The 22,667-nt window shown below is 34.5% G+C and overlaps 1 protein-coding gene and 1 pseudogene across 1 annotated transcript in view; one reads left to right on the top strand and one right to left on the bottom strand.

The window, feature by feature from the left end:
* NPEPPS (aminopeptidase puromycin sensitive) overlaps window positions 1-22,667 on the bottom strand; it is a 63,423-nt gene that overhangs the window by 18,874 nt on the left and 21,882 nt on the right. Inside the window, exons 3-13 of the mRNA XM_024572995.4 lie at window positions 20,672-20,749; window positions 12,772-12,893; window positions 10,138-10,245; window positions 8,608-8,808; window positions 8,052-8,148; window positions 7,905-7,938; window positions 6,948-7,062; window positions 4,865-5,029; window positions 3,506-3,610; window positions 3,041-3,101; window positions 842-951 (exon numbers count right to left, since the gene is read on the bottom strand). Of these exons, the coding sequence (XP_024428763.1) occupies window positions 842-951; window positions 3,041-3,101; window positions 3,506-3,610; window positions 4,865-5,029; window positions 6,948-7,062; window positions 7,905-7,938; window positions 8,052-8,148; window positions 8,608-8,808; window positions 10,138-10,245; window positions 12,772-12,893; window positions 20,672-20,749 (1,196 nt within the window). The remainder of the gene's footprint in view (window positions 1-841; window positions 952-3,040; window positions 3,102-3,505; window positions 3,611-4,864; window positions 5,030-6,947; window positions 7,063-7,904; window positions 7,939-8,051; window positions 8,149-8,607; window positions 8,809-10,137; window positions 10,246-12,771; window positions 12,894-20,671; window positions 20,750-22,667) is intronic.
* On the top strand, window positions 22,458-22,555 carry LOC112316610 (U6 spliceosomal RNA; annotated as a pseudogene).

A 22,667-nucleotide genomic window follows, 5' to 3' on the forward strand; every position in this document is an offset into this window, starting at 1 on the left:
ACAAATAAGTAATCAAAATACTTTGTTACAGATCTCTCCTATGTTTAAAAGAATTAAGAGTCATAGATAGGGTTTTTACTGTAATGAAAAAGGAGAATGAATTTGGCTATGCTTATAGTAAAAAACAACAACAACAAAGTAAATAAAGCCTTGAACGTAGTTTGATGTAAAGTTAATTGAATCTCAGTAATACTGGGAGGAAGTGGGATATTGGAGTTCTCTGCTCTCTGTGTTCTCCTTGGGAAAAAAATGGCCTAATAGCTTTTTGTGTAATTATTAAATAGTTTAATAGTTTTGAGGTGTTGACAGCTTTTGAGGGAATAAAACCCCCAGAGGTGAAAGGAACAATCATCTTTGTATGTTATTAATTCTTAAAACAGTCAGATAAAATGAAAACTACTCGTCTGTATAGAATGTCAGTGTCAAGTATGATCAGGTATCTCTTATGAAAGACTAGTCCAAAATGGAGAACGAAGACTGGAAAGAAACAGAATGGTCACAGTGGTCAGTCACTAAACTTACTGACACTCTTTTCTACCAAATATGACTGACTGCACTCCCTAAACAGCCTTTTCAAATGCCTGCTGCCAATCTGACTGACAGGTCCTCCAACGTGTGTACTTCATTATAAAATATAATCGTGTTTAAGGTTAAGGTGTGGCTTTGGAAGGTTAACTTACACTGTAATGTCCCATGTCAATTTGGGTGCATTTTGACAGCACAAGGGCTGGTTTAAATGTTACCCAGAATTCTTAAAGTACAGAAAAGCAAATCTGATACCACTGGTTGAATGTCATTTAATACAATATCAGACAAATTGAGGGACTTTTTATAAGTTTACCTGTTCTGCTTCCACATAAATGAGGGGAAATCCCATTTGTTTGGTCCAGGTATTCATCACGGCTGCTATAGGTTTACCACTAGCACTTTCTAAACTTTCCCAGAGATCCTCTAGAAGATAAACACAAACAACAAAAATATAAATATTTACATTTTTATTTTCCTAAAAAAAATTATCTCTCTCTCTCTCTCTCGACACTGTGTTGCTGACCAACTCTGGTTCTTTCGTGTTCAGGAAATAATCAGTGGGCCAAATTAATGTCCTCCTTGCCTCCCCATTAAGTTAACTTTACTACAAAAACTGGTCTTATAGTTTAAGACAAAATTAATTGTTCCAATTTATTAAAAATTACAAATTACAGTAAACAAAAGACAAACAGGTAAGTTTGAACAAGAATAAATAGAAGCAAACAAATGGAAACATATTCAAGATCACTACTAAACAATCATTCACAAACATAAAGTCGTTATACCCATTCAGTTAACAGAGGTAAAAAAAGCTGAAGACAGAGGACATATGTGTGGGAGTAATGGGCAATCAGGCTATAAAAGTAGGCGGGGCCAACCTGCTAAAGACTCTGTATGGCATACAAAGAAGTACTGACTTTATCGTGATGGAGACGTGGCATCCCAGGTATTTTTAATCAATAGGGTGATGCATTCAGATATTCACTTAAGAAAAAAAAAACCCTAGCTAGCCTAAGAATGAGAGATGAAACTGAAGAGAGTGGGGAAGGCAAGTAGTGAGTCAACAGGCAACTGCAGAATTCAGTGAAGGGATCACGAAGGCATAAATTAAGGTAAACAGTGAGAATAGAAAGAGGGCATTGTATAAAAACAAAGGATGATAACTCAAGTGTATTTGAACTGCCAATTATCTTTCATGAACCAGAAAACAAACCAAAAAAAGTTAGATGGTAGGCCTTGCTTTCAAATGAGGCCTATGAACTAGTAGTAGCACTGGCTTCACCTGGGGGCTTCGGGCCTCAGTCTAGACCTACTCAATTAGAAACATTTTAATAGACCCCATTGACTGTATGTGCATTACAGTTTAAGAAGCATGAGGGCATAATCAATAAAATATAATTTTAAAAAAAGAAGCACAAAGTCCTTTTCTCGTATATTATATACAGGCATACCTTGGAGATATTGCGGGTTCTGTTCCAGACCACCACAAGAAAGCAAATATCTCAATAGAGTCACAAATTTATTGTTTCTCAGTGCATGTAAGATGTTTACAATATATTATAATCTATTAAGTGTGAAATAGCATTATGTCTAAAAATGTACATACCTTAGTTAAAAAATACTTTATTGCTAAAAAATACTAGCCATCACCTGAGCCTGTTGGAAAAATGGCGCTGACAGGCCTGCTCAATGCAGCATTGCCACAAACCTTCCATTTGTAAAAAGCACCGTATCTGCAAAGTGCAGTAAAACAAGGTATGCCTGTATATGAGTGCCGAAGACCCATAAAACTTGTAAGAGTACATTTTTCTGTAGCCCTTATTTAAGGGACAGAATGCCTACTTCATAAACTAAATTGGAAATTTATGGGTTGGGGGGGTGTCAAGGTTACATCATGTCCTTAAGAGAGGAGATACTGTATTTTTAAATCACAGGTCACAAAAAAGGAATGGCCTATGGCCAGGACTCTGAACTTTTGTCTTTCTATCAGACACTAATGACATTATATAAATCTTTTTTTTTTAAACTATTTCTGTTCACTAAAGAACTTAAAACTATGACTCTGGCTCTTTTTCATATCCAATCAACTCTTAAGCCTTTATTCATCCTTTTGACTACCATAGCGAATAAACTATAGTATATCACATGCTAAAAACTGTAAGACTTGACTTTGTTGAAACTCTGAAGTTCCACAGTTCACTTCTAAAAACAGTTAATTTGCAGCTATTTTAATGGCCAATGATTAATTTAGGGCCATAAAACCAAGGAATCACCAAAAAGAACAAGCTCTGGTAAGATAAACAGAACTGTCGGACTTTTTAAGTGGCGAAACACTGGGCTATGGAAAGCAGACTACTGCAGGAGGACCAAAAGGATAGCGGGCCCTGATTTAACGAATGGCATCAAATAAGTCAACTTTATTTCCTGTCCATCACAAAGAAAAAAATTAAATGTCCCCCTCTCAATAGAGGGCCAATACCTTCTGTTTCTATCTCAAGTTATTAAAGATTACCTGTGGCAGCATTCTTTTGCTGGAACTTGGTTAAATACATGTTCATTCCTTTCTTAAAGTCCTGAGAAAACACAATTTTTTAAATCCAGGAGAGTCAGACCTCAGAATTTATAGTATATTTACATATTAATACTCAAATGCTGCTTTACTCAAATTCTTCAGTATCAGAGTTACTAAAATACATGTCTACTGCCTTTAAGAATGCATACTCTGCCTTCTACCTTCAGTTTTATGCCAGCCTTCCACTCACTCCCAAGCATATCTGTACATCATTCATCTAAGAGATCACACAAATCAGTATTAAAAAAAATAATAAAGATAATAAGCCAGAGCACTGTATTATTTTTTTAGATTGTAGAAAAAAAATCACTCAGGAACTTAATTTAAATTAAAGCTGACAATTTTCCATGTAAAATTTTATGATTTCACCATAAAAGAATGGAAGACGTAAAACTGCTTTTTTACCTTATCCCCAATGTAGTCGTGGAGCATTCGGATGACAGATGCACCTTTGCTGTATGATATAGCGTCGAATATCTCATCAACTTCAGAAGGATGTCCCACACTGACCTGGAAGACAGTGTGATAAAAGGTTATGACAGGGAGCAGACATTCTGTAATACTGAGTTACATAAAAAGCTTTCTATCCTGACTGCTGTGGCTCGGTGGGTTGGGTGTCATCCTGCAAACCTAAAGGTCACTAATTCGATCATGCCTGGGTTTTGGGCCAGGCTCCTGGCTGGGGGTGTGCAAGAGGCAACCAACCGATGTTTCTCTGCCTTTCTCCATCCCTTTCTTCTCTCTAAAAATAAATAAATAAGCCCTGGCTGGTGTGGCTCAGTGGACTGAGTGCCTACCTCTGAAACAAAAGGTCACTGGTTCAATTACCAGTCAGGGTATGTGCCTGAGTTGCAGAACAGGCCCCCATTTGGGGGTGTGTAAGGCAACCAATCAATGTATCTCTCACACATTGATGTTTCTCTTTCTCCCTCCTTTCTCCTCTCTCTAAAAAGTAAACTGCTCTGAAAAAATAAATAAAATCTTTAAAAATAAATAAATAAAATCTTAAAAAAAAAAAACCTTTCTAGGAAAACCCTTCTAACTAGTAAGGTACTCTTCTGCCTTTAGTTCACTCCTAATGCATAATGATGATCCTTAAAAAGAGTATAGTAACATCAGTAAAGTGGAACATAGTAATCTCTTAGGGTCCAGTCTTGGCTCTGCTTTGCTGGGAGGCAAGTCACTACAGATCTGTTTAGTGGTGGTAGTGGTAAGTGAGGGTGGGGAAGGCAGAGATGGAAAACATGTGCTTTCCTGCACTACTTGTAAATGGCTTACAATTACATAGGACCTTGGTTAAATATGTCAAGGTAGACTATAAGTCTAGTTCTTTGGAGGCAAAATTTATATATATAAACTAAATGAAATAACAATAAGCTAAGTAAAGAGAATTAAAATATATATATAAAAACAGACAATGACAACAATAAAAGAATATGTTCCAAATTTTCTCTGAAGTAAACAATGGAATGATAATGTCCGCCTATGCATATTACCGAACAGGTATGGTTCTATTTAATAAAAATGCATTTAGTGAATGCTATGGGTACACACAGTACTTGCCTGTACAAAGATCAATTTTTTATACTGCCTACCTTAAGAAAAAAACATAATTAGATCAGTTTTGCTAGCTTTTCAAGACTGGAAATATAAACTATAAAAATAAGTGCAATCACCCATGCAATTTTCAGAGTCCTACGTACAACATCTCTACAACAATTATTTCATCGAAAATGAGAGCAAATGGTTGACATTATGGCTCACTTCGATAGGATGACTGTTATCTAAGGCATCAAGCTCCTGGGCACGGGTATAATCAGCAGAAACAAACTGAGTCCAGATATCGTACTCTGGGAAGCAGTGATCTACACACAGATATTCAATCCAGGATGCAAAGCCTTCGTTTAACCAAAGATGCGTCCACCATTCCTAAAAACAAGAAAAATAGGTAAAGAAAACAAAATGCTTGTCATTCTACTAATTTGAAAAATTCACATATCCTTTCCATTATCACTCTAAAACTTACAACTCAATGAACTAAAATTCAATTCAAAACAATTAGTAAATAACTCATATTTCTGAACAAAAGAGATGCATAAAAGAGATTCCAAGAAAGGCCAGTGATATTAGCATTATGCCCCAGACACATTTCAAAACTTTATTAAGTAACATTTTACTACCAAAGGGAGAAAAGGAGGAAGGAGGGGAGAGTTGGTGGAGAAGCCCTTATATGGAAAAGAGGAAGAGAATGGATAAATGTAGGCTTTTTTTTCTATGTTATTTCCTATATTGTCATGTAAAATTTAGTTTAATAAAGATTTCTCTTAAAAAAACAAATGAACAAAAACCAGAAAGTTACAAAGCTACCAGGACCAGGCAAGGAAAACTGGAAACTATTTGCGTAATGTCAGAAAGAAATCATAGATACGTAGAAAAGAAGTACTGCTAATATAAGGATTTGGTGAAATGAACAGAAGTGCCATGGCAGTAAGTAGTTTAGTAATGAATGGTATTTAAGAATTAATAGTGGAATGGACAAAAATTGTAATGGGTCACAAATAAAATCAACTTAAAAAAAACCCAGCTTTTTACGAAAAGATTTCAAACTAATTTTCATTAAAGCTGATTAAATCTCTTATAAAACGAAAGCAATCTATGAATCCCAAGATGAATACTAAAGGACTAATGCAGTGGTAAAAAATAAAAAGGCATTCTGAAATTCTGAACAGATAAAGAATTTCCAGCATTAAGTGATAAATGGCTATCTGCCCAAGGGCTTTGTGCACTAGTAACCTCCATGAGCTTAGCTGGTTCAAAGCCAGTTATTCTCCAACCTATGTTTAAGCCCTTGAATTTCAGTTAATAAAATAATTGGCATCTACTAACTAAAAAGTTTAAAAGCAATATAATAGTACATACATTTCCCCTACTAAAAGTTACTACTGCTAATTTCAAAATAAAATCATAAAAAATAAAGTCCACTGAAAGCTAAGCAAAAAAACATTGTTTAGCAGCAACAAACTGGCTGCATTAGGTAGAAAAGAACATTTCTGTACATATTTGAATACAGGTACCAGCATACTTAATTCCACATAAAATTATATTTCAAAAAGCTTTTCCACCCCTAAGTAAAATGTTAAACATCCAAAGCAAAAGGGAAGCGTGTGCTTTCAAGGGCTGCCTTCCTTTACAGACTCTCTCAAACATGTCACAGTTGCTACCCATCTTACCTTCTGGCTTATTTCTGTGACATATGGTCTCAACTACGCCCAACCAAGCAACACTGGTCAGGGCTTAAAGAAGGATTTCAACGGGACAATAGAAATTTTAATAAACTTTAAAGCATTTCTGCAGTTTCTTTGCTTTCATTTCTATCAAATTTCAACATAACATTTCAGGCAATGAAAAAAACTAACCCCTAAAAACTTTTCCACCTAATCAAATATCAGTGTATTATTTACCAGGTTACTTTTCAGCTAGTGAACTACATAATAAATAAGACTCAGGAAACTACAGTTGACCTGGAATCTCACTGCATGGAATCTCTTCATCTAAGAGGAATCTCGTTCTCTCACCTACATTAGTATCGTGACTTCCCCCCACTAGCAGGCAAATTCTAGAACAGCTGAGGAAGTATTTTCCATTGAAAAAAGATTGTCCACATGCTCTTGATCAACACAGAGATTACGATAAACACTCTTCAATGTGGACCTTTTGAAATAAAGTTTTTCTATCGTTCACTTTTTTTTGGCACAATGTTCCAGGCAACCCTGAAAAACTATGTAGCCAAAATAATATGCAGCAGAATGGAGATAAATATATTTGAGCACTTAAAAATATTAAATACCATAGTAACAAGATTTCCAAACCATTGATGGGCGAGTTCATGTCCCACAACCAGAGCAACCCACTGGCGTGATGAAGAGCAGGAATTTTTTGAATCAATAAGCAATGCAGTCTCCCTGTGTTAAAAAAAAAATTAAATAATAACAGTATTGCAATAAAAGCATGTACAAGTGGGGAAGGGAGATTCAAACAGTAAATAAGATGGTCAAGTTAGGCTTTAGAGATGTCATTTCCTTAGAGTATACAAGATCGAAAAAAGTTCCAGAAGATTCAAGACTATGTCAGGAGAATGCATACAACAGAAGATAAAGTTGTGACCCAAGTTTAATTATCAGTTTGTTGATAGGGCAGCTGCCTGAAATTTTAGAAGAACTCTGTCTGAGGGGCTTAGGGATTATTGTGCTAGATAGAGAAGATAGTTCTTCCATTAAAAGAACAGGAGTGCCACGTTGGGGGAAGATGCATTCCACAGTCCCAAAAAGAACACTGGGCAGGTTGTCTAAAACTTAGCTCATCGAAGGAGGCAACTGAAAGTAGAAGGCAAAAACTTGTTTACAGACCCTGCTTCAAAAATTACACAACCCACATGTTTATATTGTGGTGACAAGCATGTAAAAACTTGGCGAGAAAACATTAAATCAGGGAAGGTTCTTCACACTGGATAAATAACTATGTAACTACTGGGAGGAAAAGAAGGCACCAAAATGAGAAACTGAGCCAAAAATATATCTAAAAATGTTACTAATGCCAGATGCTCACTTTAAAGTCTTACACTCTCAGATAGTATAGCACCAGAGGGTGTTTCATCTGCATTCTTGAAATATGCATAGAAGTGAGGGGAGGTAGGAAAATTTATGGTAGATCATAAGGCAGAAGATACTCAACTGTGATTAGGAGTGAAGCTCTTATGAAATCAGTGATTGAAAAGATAAGGCAGGGTAATGCATCATTAACATACCTATAAGTAACAAGGCCCCAGTTCTCCATGGCACCTTCATAAAATAAATATAAACATTTATTGATATATATACACACTTCTTCCTCAAAAATCACAAAATTCAAAAAAAGTTATTACAATTCAGCAATAAAATGAAATTTACTTTACCAGCTGCAAAGTCTGCAATAGCAATGAGATCAATTTTAGGTAGAGGATAAGGAACATTGAAGTAGTCCTTATAAAAAGGCAGGGTTTTAGCAGCAACCTATAAAAGTATAAACAAAAGAACCATCTGATAAGTATTTTATCGTAATTCATACAGAAATCCACAAAGGAATCCTGTTGCAAGCCAAAGTATCTCAAGTTGCTAGAAACCAATCCTGGGGAGCCCTACCTCCAAAGTCTGCCTTAGTCCCAAACTTTGTATATGTTGGCCAAACTTTAATCTAGTTATAGCTCAGTATGAAAAACACAATTACATTATTTTCCCACTCACTCTCTGGGTAAATAAATTCCACTCTAATATTTTCTTAATCATTATTTCATAAAATGTTAGCGCAACACCAAGGCTGGTAGTCCCAAAATTCTATTACAAATAAAACCAAAGTAGCACAACAAATTTCAGATTAAATTTTAAGTAATTGTACTAATAATTGATCAGAAATGTAAATTCCCCAACCTGGATTTATGGACTGTTGGAACAATCCTCTTCAAGTACATTTACCTCTAACGCAAATTTTCCTTGCTCTGCTTTGCCAACAGGGGTGTAAACACGGACACACACACCATCTTTTGACCTTGTTTCTACAAAGTCATATTCACCCACAACAAATGCCACCAGATACGTAGACATGACAGGTGTTCGGGCAAACTTCACTTCCACTACATTTTCATCATCAGGGTATGGTTTCCGATCAATTACATTCTTAAAAAAAAAAAGGAAAAATTTAAACAGATTTACAATAAATACAGAGCAAACACTAGCCCAAAACTGTAGGCTTTGTTGATTCTCCTTCCCCCTTTCCAGAACTTATCTATCCCAATTCATCCAGTGTTTTTATGTTGTCAAGGTCTTTGCTATTAAGAAGGAAAGTGGTTTGATCACCCATTCACACTAAGAAGTTCAGGACTAAGGTGTTAAAACTACCAAAGATTTGTGAGTAAAAAGAAATAACTTTTCTGGAATACCTATTATATGCCAGGCATTGAGATATTTTAAGACAGACCTCAATACTTTTTAAGTGAAATAAGGATAGGAGACAATAATTACTAATAAAAAGAAAATGCAATTGTGGAATCTACATTTTAAAGGGTTCAAATTTCTAGATTTGGAGCATTCTCTGTACCGAGACTGGCTCCAAACAAATTCGTGAAGAAGCCTCCCCTTTTTGGCATCCCTGATTTCCTTTTGGTGTTATCCCTCTTTTTCCTATTCAGGCTCTCAGTTTCCACAGGATCTCTCTATTCTTTCTTCCAAGATGACTTATTTAAGAACAAACCTGATAAAACTCATACTAAATTGTAAATGAATATTTTAGTTATAGCTATTAGCCTCCTCTCTAAGAATATTTGAGAAGAGAATGGCATTCTATCTATGGAATTCTTTCCCCCAATGCAGCAGGCTTCTCCAAGTTCCCCGGATTCATATTATAAGCTACGGGCTACTCTATGTCTTAAAGTCCTAGACAATACACTTCAAGTGGTGCATGCTTACTCTACTTATGAATGAGATCAGTGACATCAGTGAAGGAAGCACATTTCAAAAATGCAATCAGCCAAAACTCTAAATATACTTCATTATGTGGTTGTGTCTTTTAGTATTTAACAAGAATATCAGATTTGGGGGTGGTGGTGAACACAATACAATATACAGATGACCAATTACAGAACTGTACACCGGAAACCAATATAATTTTATAAACCAATGTCACCCCAATAGATAAAAAAAGGAAGTCAATTTTTTCTTTCAGGTAATATTTATTAAACTCAACACTTATTTAGGTTTCTAAATTAAAAGAAGTAGATAATCTTCTTGATACAGTTTACAAGGGATTTCTCCCATGATGTGGGAAACTCTCCAAATAAGGCAATTAAGAAAAAGAAGGCTTATTGGAAATAAAGAAAACTATCATTTGTGTTCCTATGATGTATCAAATACTATGTTAGGAGGTTTCATGCTATCCCATCTAATCAGTAAACTAAATATGCTAAAAGCTTATTAAAAATTTCAACATACTTACAAACACATACATACCATGTTTGATAAAGCTACTCTGTCTTTAGGAACAACCAATGAGATATCAAAAGTGGCTTTGATGGCAGGCTCGTCCCAGCAAGGAAAAGCCCTCCGAGCATCAGTAGCCTCAAAAATAAATAAATAAATGAATAAATCACTGAATTAATTTAACATACTATTTCACAAAGTAACTGTCATCTCTCTCTCTCTGTCTTAATTTCTATCATTCATTCACTCATTCAAATATTTACTTTCCACTCAGTGCCAGGCAACAAGCTAGGCACTGACTACAAAGAAACACAAGGCTTACTATCATTGCCACAGAGTAAGGAACTCGGTTTGCTATAGATTTACAATTTACAGCAATGATTTCAACCGGTGTGTCACAAGAATTTTTAAAACATGCCAATAAGCCCTGGCTGATGTGGTTCAGTGGATTGAGCACCAGACTACAAAGTGAAAGGTTGCCAGTTCAATTCCCAGTGAGGGCACATGCCTGGGTTGTGGGCCAGTCCCTGGTCAATATTTTTATTTTTTTATTATTTTAAAAAATATTTTATTTATTTTTAGAGAGAGGAAGGGAAGAAGAAAGAGAGGGAGAGAAATATTCACGTGTGGTTGCTTCTCATGAGCCCTCCCCCCCCCCCAAGAACTCTCCACTGGGGACCTCTCCACCGCAACCCAGGCATGTGCCCTAACTGGGAATCAAACTGGTGAACCTTTGGTTTGCAGGCCTGCACTCAATCCACTGAGCTACATAAGCCAGGGCCATGGCTGATATTTTTATCACACATCGATGTTTCTCTCTCTGTCTCCCTCCCTTCCCCTCTCTCTAAAAAATAAATAAACTCTTAAAACAAAAAATCATGCAATACCTGACTATTTCGTCAGGGTCACTGACGTCTTTTCCCTTACATTGTTAAGTTAAAAAATGGCAACAGTCAACACAACAACTGCCATACACTGTGAATGAATCAAAATCAGATTGGCAAAAAAGAACCTTTTTTGGTGTGCTGCAGAATCTTAGTAATTAGTTTATGTGTGCCATGAGATGAAAAAGGTTGAAAAACACTGATTTATAGCATTAGAGTAATTTATAATTACACATATTTTTTACTATTTAATTAAATCTTTTTTTATTGGTGTTCTAAAACATTTAAAAATTTAATGCAAATGGCTCCATCAATAATGTTAACAACAAGGAGCATAGGAAGGTCAATAGAACATTCGAAGAAGTCAGAACTGGGAAAATACGATAGGTTGCCTCATCGGCTTTTATTTCAAAACTAAAAGTATTTTCAGAATCTTTGATGTACTTCATTCTTTATCTGGGATGGTAGCAACAGGAGTAAAGGCAGCTGTTCCATCAACTCTAAGCAGGCCATTGTTTAACGGTATTTCTATGTACTACACATAAAGCTGTCACCACTTGACCTACTTAAAGAGACCTCGTTCTTTCTTTAAAAAATAAAAACAGAGAACAGTTGTTAAAGCAAAATAAAATTTAGTGGTTCAGTTACAAAAGGAAGAAATTAAATAAAACAACAAAATAGAAAAAATAGAACTAATGACAATATTCTGTGTTGTGAAAACAAGAAACAAAATATAGAGAGGTAGAAGAAGCACGTACTTCTGAAAGAAGGGTTTCTCAGAGGAAAAATGTTAGATGGCTTACTGCACTCGCAAAAAATTAAATTATAAATTCTATCGATAAATAATACATTTGAAAAGTAAGCAGAGTGTGTAAGAAAAGAATTAGGAGCAGAAGTAGTACAGAAGTGAATTTATACTAGAGGAAATGAAATGAATGACACAAGTAACAAGATTTAAAGGTTTCTAAATATTCAAAGTACAAAGTGATAAGAAGCAATCAAAGAAAGGCACATTACAGGGATAGACACTAGAGCTACACCTATTGTTAAGTGCTGTTCCTGAAGATGAGCTCCGAACACACACATACATACACACGTAATAAATTTTCAATACCTGAATTGCTTTTGTACTATATACTGTTCTTAATTAAAACTATCCTCTTAGCATTTAACATCTGTGGCTTTTCCTACTGAGTAAGTAGAAATGCTGTTATACATATACATATAAAATCATTCCCTAACCCACACTCCTAATTCCCTCCCTCCCTCCCATAGTGAAGATAATTGGCTGAACATAAAATAAAAATCTAAAATCATGAATATAATTTTGGTCAAAGGCACCTAGCCTCAAACAGTGACACAAATACAGACCTCTGTCAGAGTATCTAATTTTTTTTAATTTTAATTTTTTATTGTTATTCAATTACAGTTGTGTATCTTTTCTCCCCATCCCTCCACCCCACCCCAGCTGAACCCCTCTCTCTCCCCCACCTTCACCCTCCCCCTTGGTTTTGTCCATGTGTCCTTTATAGTAGTTCCTGTAATCCCCTCTCCTCATTGTCCCCTCCCGACTCCCCCCTGACCATTATTAGATTGTTCTTAACTTCAATGTCTCTGGTTATATTTTGTTTCCTTTTTCCTTCTATTTATTATGTTCCAGTTAAAGGTGAGATCATATGGTATTTGTCCCTCACCGTCTGGCTTATTTCACTTAGCATAATGCTCTCCAGTTCAGAGTATCTAATTTAAGATGGTAACACTTCGGAAAAGAATACCATACCTCGAACTGTGTGACAGCAGCATAGCGCACCTCTCCAGAAGGGGTGGTGTATTTACTTCTGTAGAAACCTTTCATTTTGTCATTCAGCTCTCCAACAAAATCTATCTTTAAGGTTCCTGTACCTGTGATTGAAGATAAATAAAAACCACTTTTAGGGAAATGTTAAGTACAAGTTATCAAAAATATGTCCTTAAGACACTAATTCGGCTGGTATGTTTAAATCAATCCTTCCTTTCTCAAATACTCCTCTTGGCAATGGAGAGAATACAGTGTTTTATTATAGCACATGTCAGACTAATGTTAAAGCAAACCCTAAAGTCATGTTTAGGGTGGGGAACTGCTTAGACAGTTCTTTAACTTCATTCACTTTGTCTCAAATTACCAATACATAAAGATAAAAACAGGAATGAACATTTATTATTAAATGTATAACATGCTATTGTGCTTTAAAAGAATTTATAAACTTGGAAGCAGGTATTGTCTCCATTTTTACAGATGAGGAAACTGAGGCTGAAAAGTTAAATAACTTGTCCAAGGTCACACAGTTAAGTAGCAAGAATGATGTAAAAATTTAGGCCTATTTAATCCAAAATTCATGCTCCCTGCCAATTTTATCATGTAAATTTGTCCTTTTAGACAATTTCATGCCAATACCTCTATCATTAAGATGAGACACTATCTGTTCAATCCAAATGGAACACTGATTCCATACTTTTGCAAGGAACTATAGGGAATACTAATGATTTGATCATCAAAACGGCATTAAAAAATCTCTTACAGTCACCTCAACCATTTGAAATGTGATAGTAAAGATAAAAATTTTAATCAATAATTATTAAGTATGAATAAAAATGAGTATTTAACCTGAATATATATTCTATTGTTGTACAAGAGCAAAATCAATTCAGACAAAATGGGACTTTTTGTGAGTATACATACTTTCTTTCATAACAGAAAAAAAATTATTATCTAGTAGTCATCTACTAGATTCAGATGCACGACAAAACAATAATCCCATCCTACATTTTATAAATCAAGTCACAAAAACCCCAGAAAAATGTGTCTTTGTAAATGACCCTTTGAAAGTGCCTACATATAACAGGATCTAGAATGTGTGTGTGTAACAAAATCAAAGATACAGGAGTATAGAGTAACTATCCAATCATATCCAAAGTGTTATATCTTAAAGTGTTACACTGTTATTTTTAGAATGCTGTGGAACAATGACACTGACGTATGCTCTCGGATGTTCACAAAGTCAAATCTTTACATTCTAAAACTGAATTTGCTTTTCGGAAAGGCCCAAAAGTCACAGAATCCACGTCTACAGAGTAAGTGAATGACAAACTGCAAAATATTTCTAGACAAAGTACTAAGCGTGTCTATGAATTGAAACTGATGGCTTTCTTACGTGCCACAAATAGGTTCTGAAAGTAATTTCAAGAGAAAATTTCAGACTTTTGCACCAAAGTCATAACTAAAGAAGTGCTACATTCTTAAAATAATCATGCTGGAAAACAAAACAACTCAACTGAAGCTCAACTGAATGCACATTATTTTTTAAAAATCAGACACTCTGTCTGAAGGGGACAATAAATACTTTTTTCTTTTAAAGAGAATGATAGATTACTGGGACAGTAAAAATGAATAAAGTAAAAGAATCTGAAAGAATTCTAAAACGACTGATAGTAAAGCTTTAACTATAAAGAATACAAAATTTCTCTTTTCTTTAGGAATTCAATGAATTTTTTAAAGCAGATATATTCACATTTACAAGAAATATCTAACAGATTATAAAAACCACCTCTCTTTTATGTTACAATTCCCTAAATAGAATTGGTAAGTCTGTTTTCACTACGTTAACTGTTAAGGTGTCTTTTATATAACTCATATTCCACAGTAAATCTACTTTCGACTTTTCCTATTTGGAATAAAACTCATAACTAAATAAGAAAGGCTGCTTACACTTTTACTCGGTTTTAAATCTCCAAGGCCATCAAACCATAACAAGATATTGACAGTGACCACTTCCAAAAGTGGCATACTAAACAAAATACAAAGTATTGGGAAGGGTTATTACCTGAAATTCAAACAAAACACAAGTTAAAATTTTTTTAAAAAATCATTAATAAATTTAGTGTTACATTGTACAATACTAATTACAAAGTATTTACTATTAATATACTAGAATTTTAGGGCAAGAACAAAAGAAAAAAGGACTTCTTAATTTCACTTATCAAATTTATACCACACTGAAGAACTAATTGCCAGGTCATGTAATTTTATACCTATTTATACACTTAATTTACAATGCTTCCTCAAATTATATACAATATTTCAATATCCAGTATTTGTCTGCTTGGGATGGTAACCTTTTAAAAATATACAATGAGCTCATTTATAAATTAAACGACTGAAAAATTGGGACTTCCACCAAAAAAATTTTGTTTAACATTAGGAGAGTATAATTGTTGTAAAAGCAGAGGTAGATCTTGAAATATTTTTAAAGAAATTTAATGAGTTACTAAATGCTATATAATCAAAGACAGACTATTCAAACAGGGAGTAAAGGCCTTTGCCTTGTGTCACCGCTCCTTATGATCCTGTTTTTCACTCTTCAAGATGTTAATATCTTCTAGTTTCTCCACAGGAATGCCACTCTAGAGGGTCCTTAACCACCGACTCCAAGGTTGTTAGGTCTTACAAAGATTACGGCAACTGAACCACTATTCTACAATAGTGCCGATTTCAGAAAAGATGTTTTACTTAGCTACATCATAGGTGACATGGCTATTAAGTTTGATGAGGCTAAACAAAAAGGTTACTAATGTCCTCCTAATATATATTCGATATTTACTCCATTACCAGAAAGTAGATTGTACAACCTGTAGAATTTTGAGTAAGTAAGGACTTCGTTCTTAAAGAATGACGGGGTAACTTTGTATAAGAGAATCTTGGGAAAATGTGAAAGCTAATGATTTTTAAACAGATATTTATAGATATTCAATAATTCACTATAGTAACATCTACAAATAAGATACTTTTAAAATTCTAACTTATATCAGTTACTTATTTATATTGTTATATTGTTTTATTAGCTAAAAATCTCCAAAACTCTGTCAAATTATAGTATACTAAAGGTCATAACCTTCCCTGACTTGTTCCTGGAATATTATGTGTGGCATGCTAACTTCTGTGTTTTTAAACAGTATGTACACAAATGCTTATAAAAGCATGGTATAGTTTTAAAAGGACATAAAGGAAAATTGCATCTGAAGAGTGGAGCTGAGAGATGAAGACAGGGACATAATGGCAAACAAACGTTCACTATATAGCATTTGAATTTCAAACCACACACATGTATTATATAGTGCTCGAGTTTAAATCCAGGCTCTGCCATTTACTAGCCGTGGACCTTGGGCAAGTTATTTAAGTTATTTAAACCATTTCTGTGCCTTAGTTTCTTTATCTATCAAGTGGACTGAATAGATTACATCTCAAAAAGGATTTAAATAAATTAGTATTTGTGGTGCACGTGTGCCAGTACCTAGCACAGATTAAGAATGCAATAGATACGTGCATATATTATACACCTACACATATGTACACATGCACATATCACACACACACATCATCAAGGAGTTTCTGTCTATTCTTACCCAGTAAATTCTAATAAATACATTCTGGCTTCTTTTGATAAATCCAGCATCTTTAACTTCTTTGATTTAATAAATGGTGTTGTCATATTTCCTAATGCTGAACTGAATCTATGGTATCTTTTTTTTATTATTATAAATACATCTCAGGTTTAAGTATCTTCTTGGACTATTTTAAAAACCAGTTTTTAAATATTTTTGCTTCTCTCTTCATTTTTTATTTCATTAATTTCTGCTCTTACTCCTTTATTTCTCTCTTCTACTTTCTTGAAGTTACCTGTTTTTTATGTCTAACTTTGATCTTGATGCTTAGCTAATTAATTTTTAGTCATTCTTCTTAGCTAAGTATCCTCTCTGAGTAATGTTTTACCTCCATCCCACATGTTTTGGTATGTAATAGTTTCATTACTCAGTTATAAAAATTTTCTAATTTCCATAACAAGTCTTCTTTGACTCATTAATTTTCAGAGATTTTTCCAAATATGAGAAACAATTTTGTTTCTTTTGCTACTGACTTTAATCTTTTCACAATGTGAACATAGAATGTAGTATATGACATAGATTTGAAATTTCTAAAGATTTTATTTTGTATCTATCAAAGTAATAGTTCATAGCTTAAAACTCATATAGTACTACAGGCTTACATATATAACCTGTAGGCTCCTGCCCAATGGTACCCTATTCCTCACAACACTGCCCAGAGTAGCAACTCTGATTTCTGAATATCTTGTTTATATAGCAATTTCTTCATTGTTCAACTTTTTTAAAGACATATTTTTTTAAAAGGTTTTATTTATTTAGTTTTAGAGAGAGGGGAAAAGAGGGAGAGAAACATCAATGTATGGTTGCCTCTTGCACATCACTCACCAGGGACCTGGCCTGCAACCCAGGCATGTGCCCTGACTGGGAATCGACCCACACCAGCCGGGGCTTCACTGTTCAATTTTATACATTACTTTCTTCTTACTATTGAAAGTGAAGTTTTTGGTTAAATTACATCTCCCCCTCCCATATCTTTTTTTTAAAGGAAGTCTTTTTTAAAAAGGTTTTATATATTTATTTATTTTAGAGGGGAAGGGAGGGAGAGAAACATCAGTGTGTGGTTGCCTCTCATGTGGCCCCCACCCCAGGCATGTGCCCTGACTGGGAATCGAACCAGCGGCCCTTTGGTCTGCAACCCATGCTCAATGCACTAAGCTACACCAGCCATGGCTCCTACATCTTTTAAAAAGAATTAAATATTTTCTGCCCTTGCAAATCTGAAAATATATGTATTGTACCCTCTTAAATTCAGTTTGGATAAACATGCAATTCTAGGTTGAAAACCGCATTCTCATAATTTTGAAGGAATGGCTTCATTAGAGTCTAGTTTCCATTGTTCCTGATGGTAGTAAGTCTACTGCTATTTTGAACCCCAAATTTTGAAGGTAACCTACTAGCCTTCCCTTCTTCCTCCCAAGCCCTTCACATGGGGTAGAAACTGTTTCAGAGCCTCACTTTATCCATGAAAGTTCTAAAATTTGCTTCGGTGTAGGACTTTTTACATTTATTGAGTTAGTCCATCTCAATGTTGTATCTTTTCAGACTGAAGGTTCCTGTCCTATCAGTTCAAAGAAACTTCTTGTTTTGTGTCTTTAATAATCTCCTCTTCCCATTTTATCTGTCCTCTCTTTTTTGATTGTTGGATCTGCTAGACTCGTCCTCAAATCTCCCTACTTTTTGGAAGATTTCCCTACTTCATCTTCCAAAATTTCTACTGGATTTTTTATTTCTATTTTATTATAATTTCCAAAAGACTTTTTGCTCTTATTCTTTCTGTTTGAATGTATTGTGCCCTTTCCTTGTTTAATGAATATTAACAATATCTAAGGATATTAATTCACTTGGGTTTTTCTGAGAATTTCATTTGGTTTTGCTTCTCCCAAGTTCCTATACTTCTACTATACTTATTATTTTGCTTTTTGTTCTATTTCATATTAGAAGTTTTATCCAATATCAGGTAATTGTTGCCCCAGTGACTTTAGACTTGGACATGCTACTTGCTTTGCTGAAGAAAATGTGAATGAGCCCTAGCTGGTGTGGCTCAGTGGATTGAGTGCCAGCCTGTGAACCAAAGGGTCACTGCTTTGATTCCCAGTCTAGGACACATGCCTGGGTTTTGGTCCAGGTCCGTGGTGGTGGGCACACTAGAGGCAACCACACACTGATGTTTCTCTCCCTCTTGATCTTCCTCCCTTCCCCTCTCTAAAAATAAATAAATAAAATCTTTTTTTAAAAAAAGAAAATGTGAATGGACATCATGTACACCACCCATGCAGAAGCTTCAAATGTCTTTGTGATTTGGCTCTGTCCTCATCCCTGAACTTCTCTGACCTCTGCCATATGAGAGAACAGCATGCTACCGATCGTAGCTACTCACTACAGATCCTAGAAAGAGAAGACTTGTGAGCTAAGCGGAGCTCAGCAAAGTTGGCAATATGGCTGCAAAGGATCACTAGTCCTCACAGGGCCACGTATAATCAAAAAGTATTTGTTGTAAGTCACTGAGATTTGTGACCCCATTTTTGGGTTAACATGTGTGTGTGTGTACATATATATAATATTTCTAAAAGGATTCACCAGACAATGGAAGTGAAGGGTCAGAGAGAGGGAATCTCAATTTTTGTTTTATTTTTGGTTGTTAACACATGTTCATGGCAAAACATTTGTCTTTATAATAATGTCATATAAAAAAAATCCTACTTAGAAAAAGGGTTAATGAAAGGTCATTAAGAGCCCTGAATAAAAGACAACTTGGCCAATTAAAATTTTCTCTAAAAATACTTTTATATTAAGGTAATATATTCTCAGTTTAAAAATTATGGGAACCAGAGAAAGATATAAATAAGAATAAAACATCTCCAATTATGTCAACAACTAGACATACAATTTTATTTGTACCATTTCAGAGATATGATTCATCACCCTGTACATGTAATTCTGTATTCTGTTTTTTAATTTTATATTATAATGAGCACTTTACAGTGTTAAGAATTCACAAACCTCACTTTTAATTGCTATATATATTCCACCATATAGACATGTCATAGCTTAATTATTTCCTTAGTGTTGGACAAACACATTAATTATAGTTTTCTCTACATTAAGTAATGTCTCAGTAGACATTTGCAGGCATAAAGCCTTTCCTGTATTTATGATTTTTCTTTAGAATATATTCCTATTACCAGAATTGCTGGGTCAAAAGATATGAACATGTTAAGTTCTTTTGATACATACTGCCAGACTGCTTCTAAATGAATTACATGGACTTACACTCCCACCAATAATATCGAGGCAGTCACATCATTGAGAATCCTTATAGGACAGGCAAAAACTAGTATATCAGTAACGGTTTTGATATTTTTCATTACTAGGAAGGTGAGTATCTTTTCACATGTTTATCAGACATTTGTATTTTCTTTCATATAAATTATCTGTTGCTTTACATTTGCTCATCAATCAAAATCTTAGTGCTTTACTAATAGATTTGTATATAATTTTTCTCTCTATATTAAGTGTGGAAAGTGTTCTATTTTCTCTGTGGTTTTATACCTAATAATAATAACAACAACATATCAATAAATCTTTCCTTCCATGCCTTCACTAGCATAATATCTATCTAGTCTCTAGCTATATATCAAAACATCTATGCGATATTCATCTTAGAGATTTGGATTCAATTAGTAAAAGATGGAGCTAGGTAAATGTATTTTTTAAATTACATTTATTGGGATGACATTGGTTAATAAAATTGATAAATGTATTTTTAAAAAGCTGAGACTGAAAAGGTGAAAAACAACGTATTACATTCTAGGGTAGAATGAGAATGAGTTTTAGGTCTTTTCTCTCTCTCTCTCTCTCTTTTTATTCCTTGGTGGTCCAAAAGTTGCATTGAACCTGACTTTAATCTGCTTAAAACATGAGGGGAGGCCCTGGCCAGGTAGCTCAGTTGGTCAGAATATCATCCCGATACGTCAAGGTTGCAGATTCGATCTGTGGTCAGGGCACATACAAGAATTAACCAAGGAATGCATAAATATAAGTGGAACAACAAAATCAATGTTTCTCTCTCTCTCTCTCTCAAATCAATAAAAAACTAAAAAAAAAACCTATGAGGGGGAAAAAGTAGTATACAGTATTTCTTCGGAGGAATAAGTAAGATGCCACTATTCATCATGGGACTTTACAAAAGCCATGTCTCTTACCTGGTTGGAGAGTACTAGGAAAAGATAAGGTGACTTTTTCATCTTCATTCTGATAGTTAAATCCTGTAGCATGTATTTCTGGAATGGAAAAAAATTTACAATAAATCTGACTGAACTAATAAGGTCAAATGTAGACTACAGCAATTAACATTTTCAAGAGCAAAATCTCTACCGAAACCAAATATTCTTAATTAAATAAATTAAGTTCCTACTAATAAGAGTGTCATTTCAAACTAACCTATTTAATGATATAATGTGACTACATTATATATGCTCCTTAAAAACAATCCTTACACATCCTATTAATTCGCAAAACTTTATGATACAAGGGAAATGGGGCTTATAAATGTGAAAAGGTTTTCTACCAGATTCTCAGCCCTGCTCCATTCTTAGCTCTATGTGTCAATACTGCTGTCTATGCTTCAGTCTTATTCATAAACATTTGAAGACGGAGAAAATTGCTGAGATTTCAGTGTTAGAGATATATGAATGCATGTTCTATCCCCACCCAAAGATAGGTAACAATTCTAAGACATAAATCATACTAACTTCCAGTAAAATTCTTTATACATTTTACAGAAATAAAATAGGTGAAAACAGTTGTGTGGGGTAAATTAAGACCACCATTTATTCTCTACCAGGAGTGAGAAGAAACTGCTTATTTGACTACAACTTCAGAAAACTTAACTGACACTTTAGGGAAAGCTAAACAGATTAACTTCCACATCTTACATCCCCATCCCAAATGAAAATCAGCAGTCAAAGAGGTAGCCTTAATAAACACAGGAAGATGTTCAACATCATTAACTTTCAGGGAAATGTAAGTCAAAACCATAGTGAGATACTACCACACAACCACTAGTACAAAAATACTAATAAATAATAGTAATAAAAAGATAATAGTAAGTATAAAGGAGGATGAAGACAAATTGGAACCCTCACACATTGCTTGATGGTAATGTACAGCTGCTTTGGAAAACAGTCTGGCAATGCCTCAAAAGATCAAATATAGAGTTATCAATCTGACTCAGCAATTCCACACTTAAGTATACATCCAAGAGAAATGAATGCCTATATCGACACAAAAGCTTATACAAATGTTCATAGTAGCACTATTCATAATAACCAAAGTGGAAACAACCCAAATGTCCACCAACTGATGAACAAATGTGGTATACAATAAAATATTATTTGACAACAAAAGAAACGATGCTGATATATGCTACAATGTAGATACCCACTAAAAACATTATGCTATATAAGGGGGGGGGGAAAGGCCACGTATTTTTAAGAAATGTCCAGAACAGGCAAATTTATAGAGACAAAAAAATAGATTAGTGGTTGCCTAGGGCTGGTACATTAGTGATTGAGGGGAAATGGGAAGTGATTGGTCATGGGTGCCTTCCTTTGGGTATGATGAAAATGTTCTAAAAGTGATTCCGGTGATATTTGCACAACATACTAAAAACCACTGTACTGTATACCCTAAATGAATGTGTTGTATGTGATGTGAATTATATCTCAATAAAACTTATTAAAAGAGAGAGGTAGTCTCATCAGCCACAGGCTTGGTTTGATACAGGTAACAGTGATTCAGATTTAATAACATTTTGTGAGTCAGACAAGATGCCCACAATTCATTTTTTTTTAATGAATCACCCAAAGATTGAATTTCCAATGTTTCTAATATCATTATGGTTCAAATGTCTTTATAAAGCCAAATATCTTTACAAAACCAGTAAGAAACTATAATTTCAGATTTAAAAAAACTTTAATCAATTACCTCTCATTTCACAGATGAAGAAAATGAGGTATTTACAGAGAAGATTAGCATGGCCCCTGCGCAAGGATGACACGCAAATTCGTGAAGAGTCCCATATTTTTACAGAACCACAGAAATGGAGATCACATGGAGGGTTATCAACAGGGGAGTGAGAGGGGGAGAGAGGGAGGAAAGGTAGAGAGAATAAGTAGCATAAATGGTAGGTAGAAAATA

This window comes from Desmodus rotundus, chromosome 9, assembly GCF_022682495.2.
Source record: "Desmodus rotundus isolate HL8 chromosome 9, HLdesRot8A.1, whole genome shotgun sequence".
NCBI classification, from domain to species: Eukaryota; Metazoa; Chordata; class Mammalia; order Chiroptera; family Phyllostomidae; genus Desmodus; species Desmodus rotundus.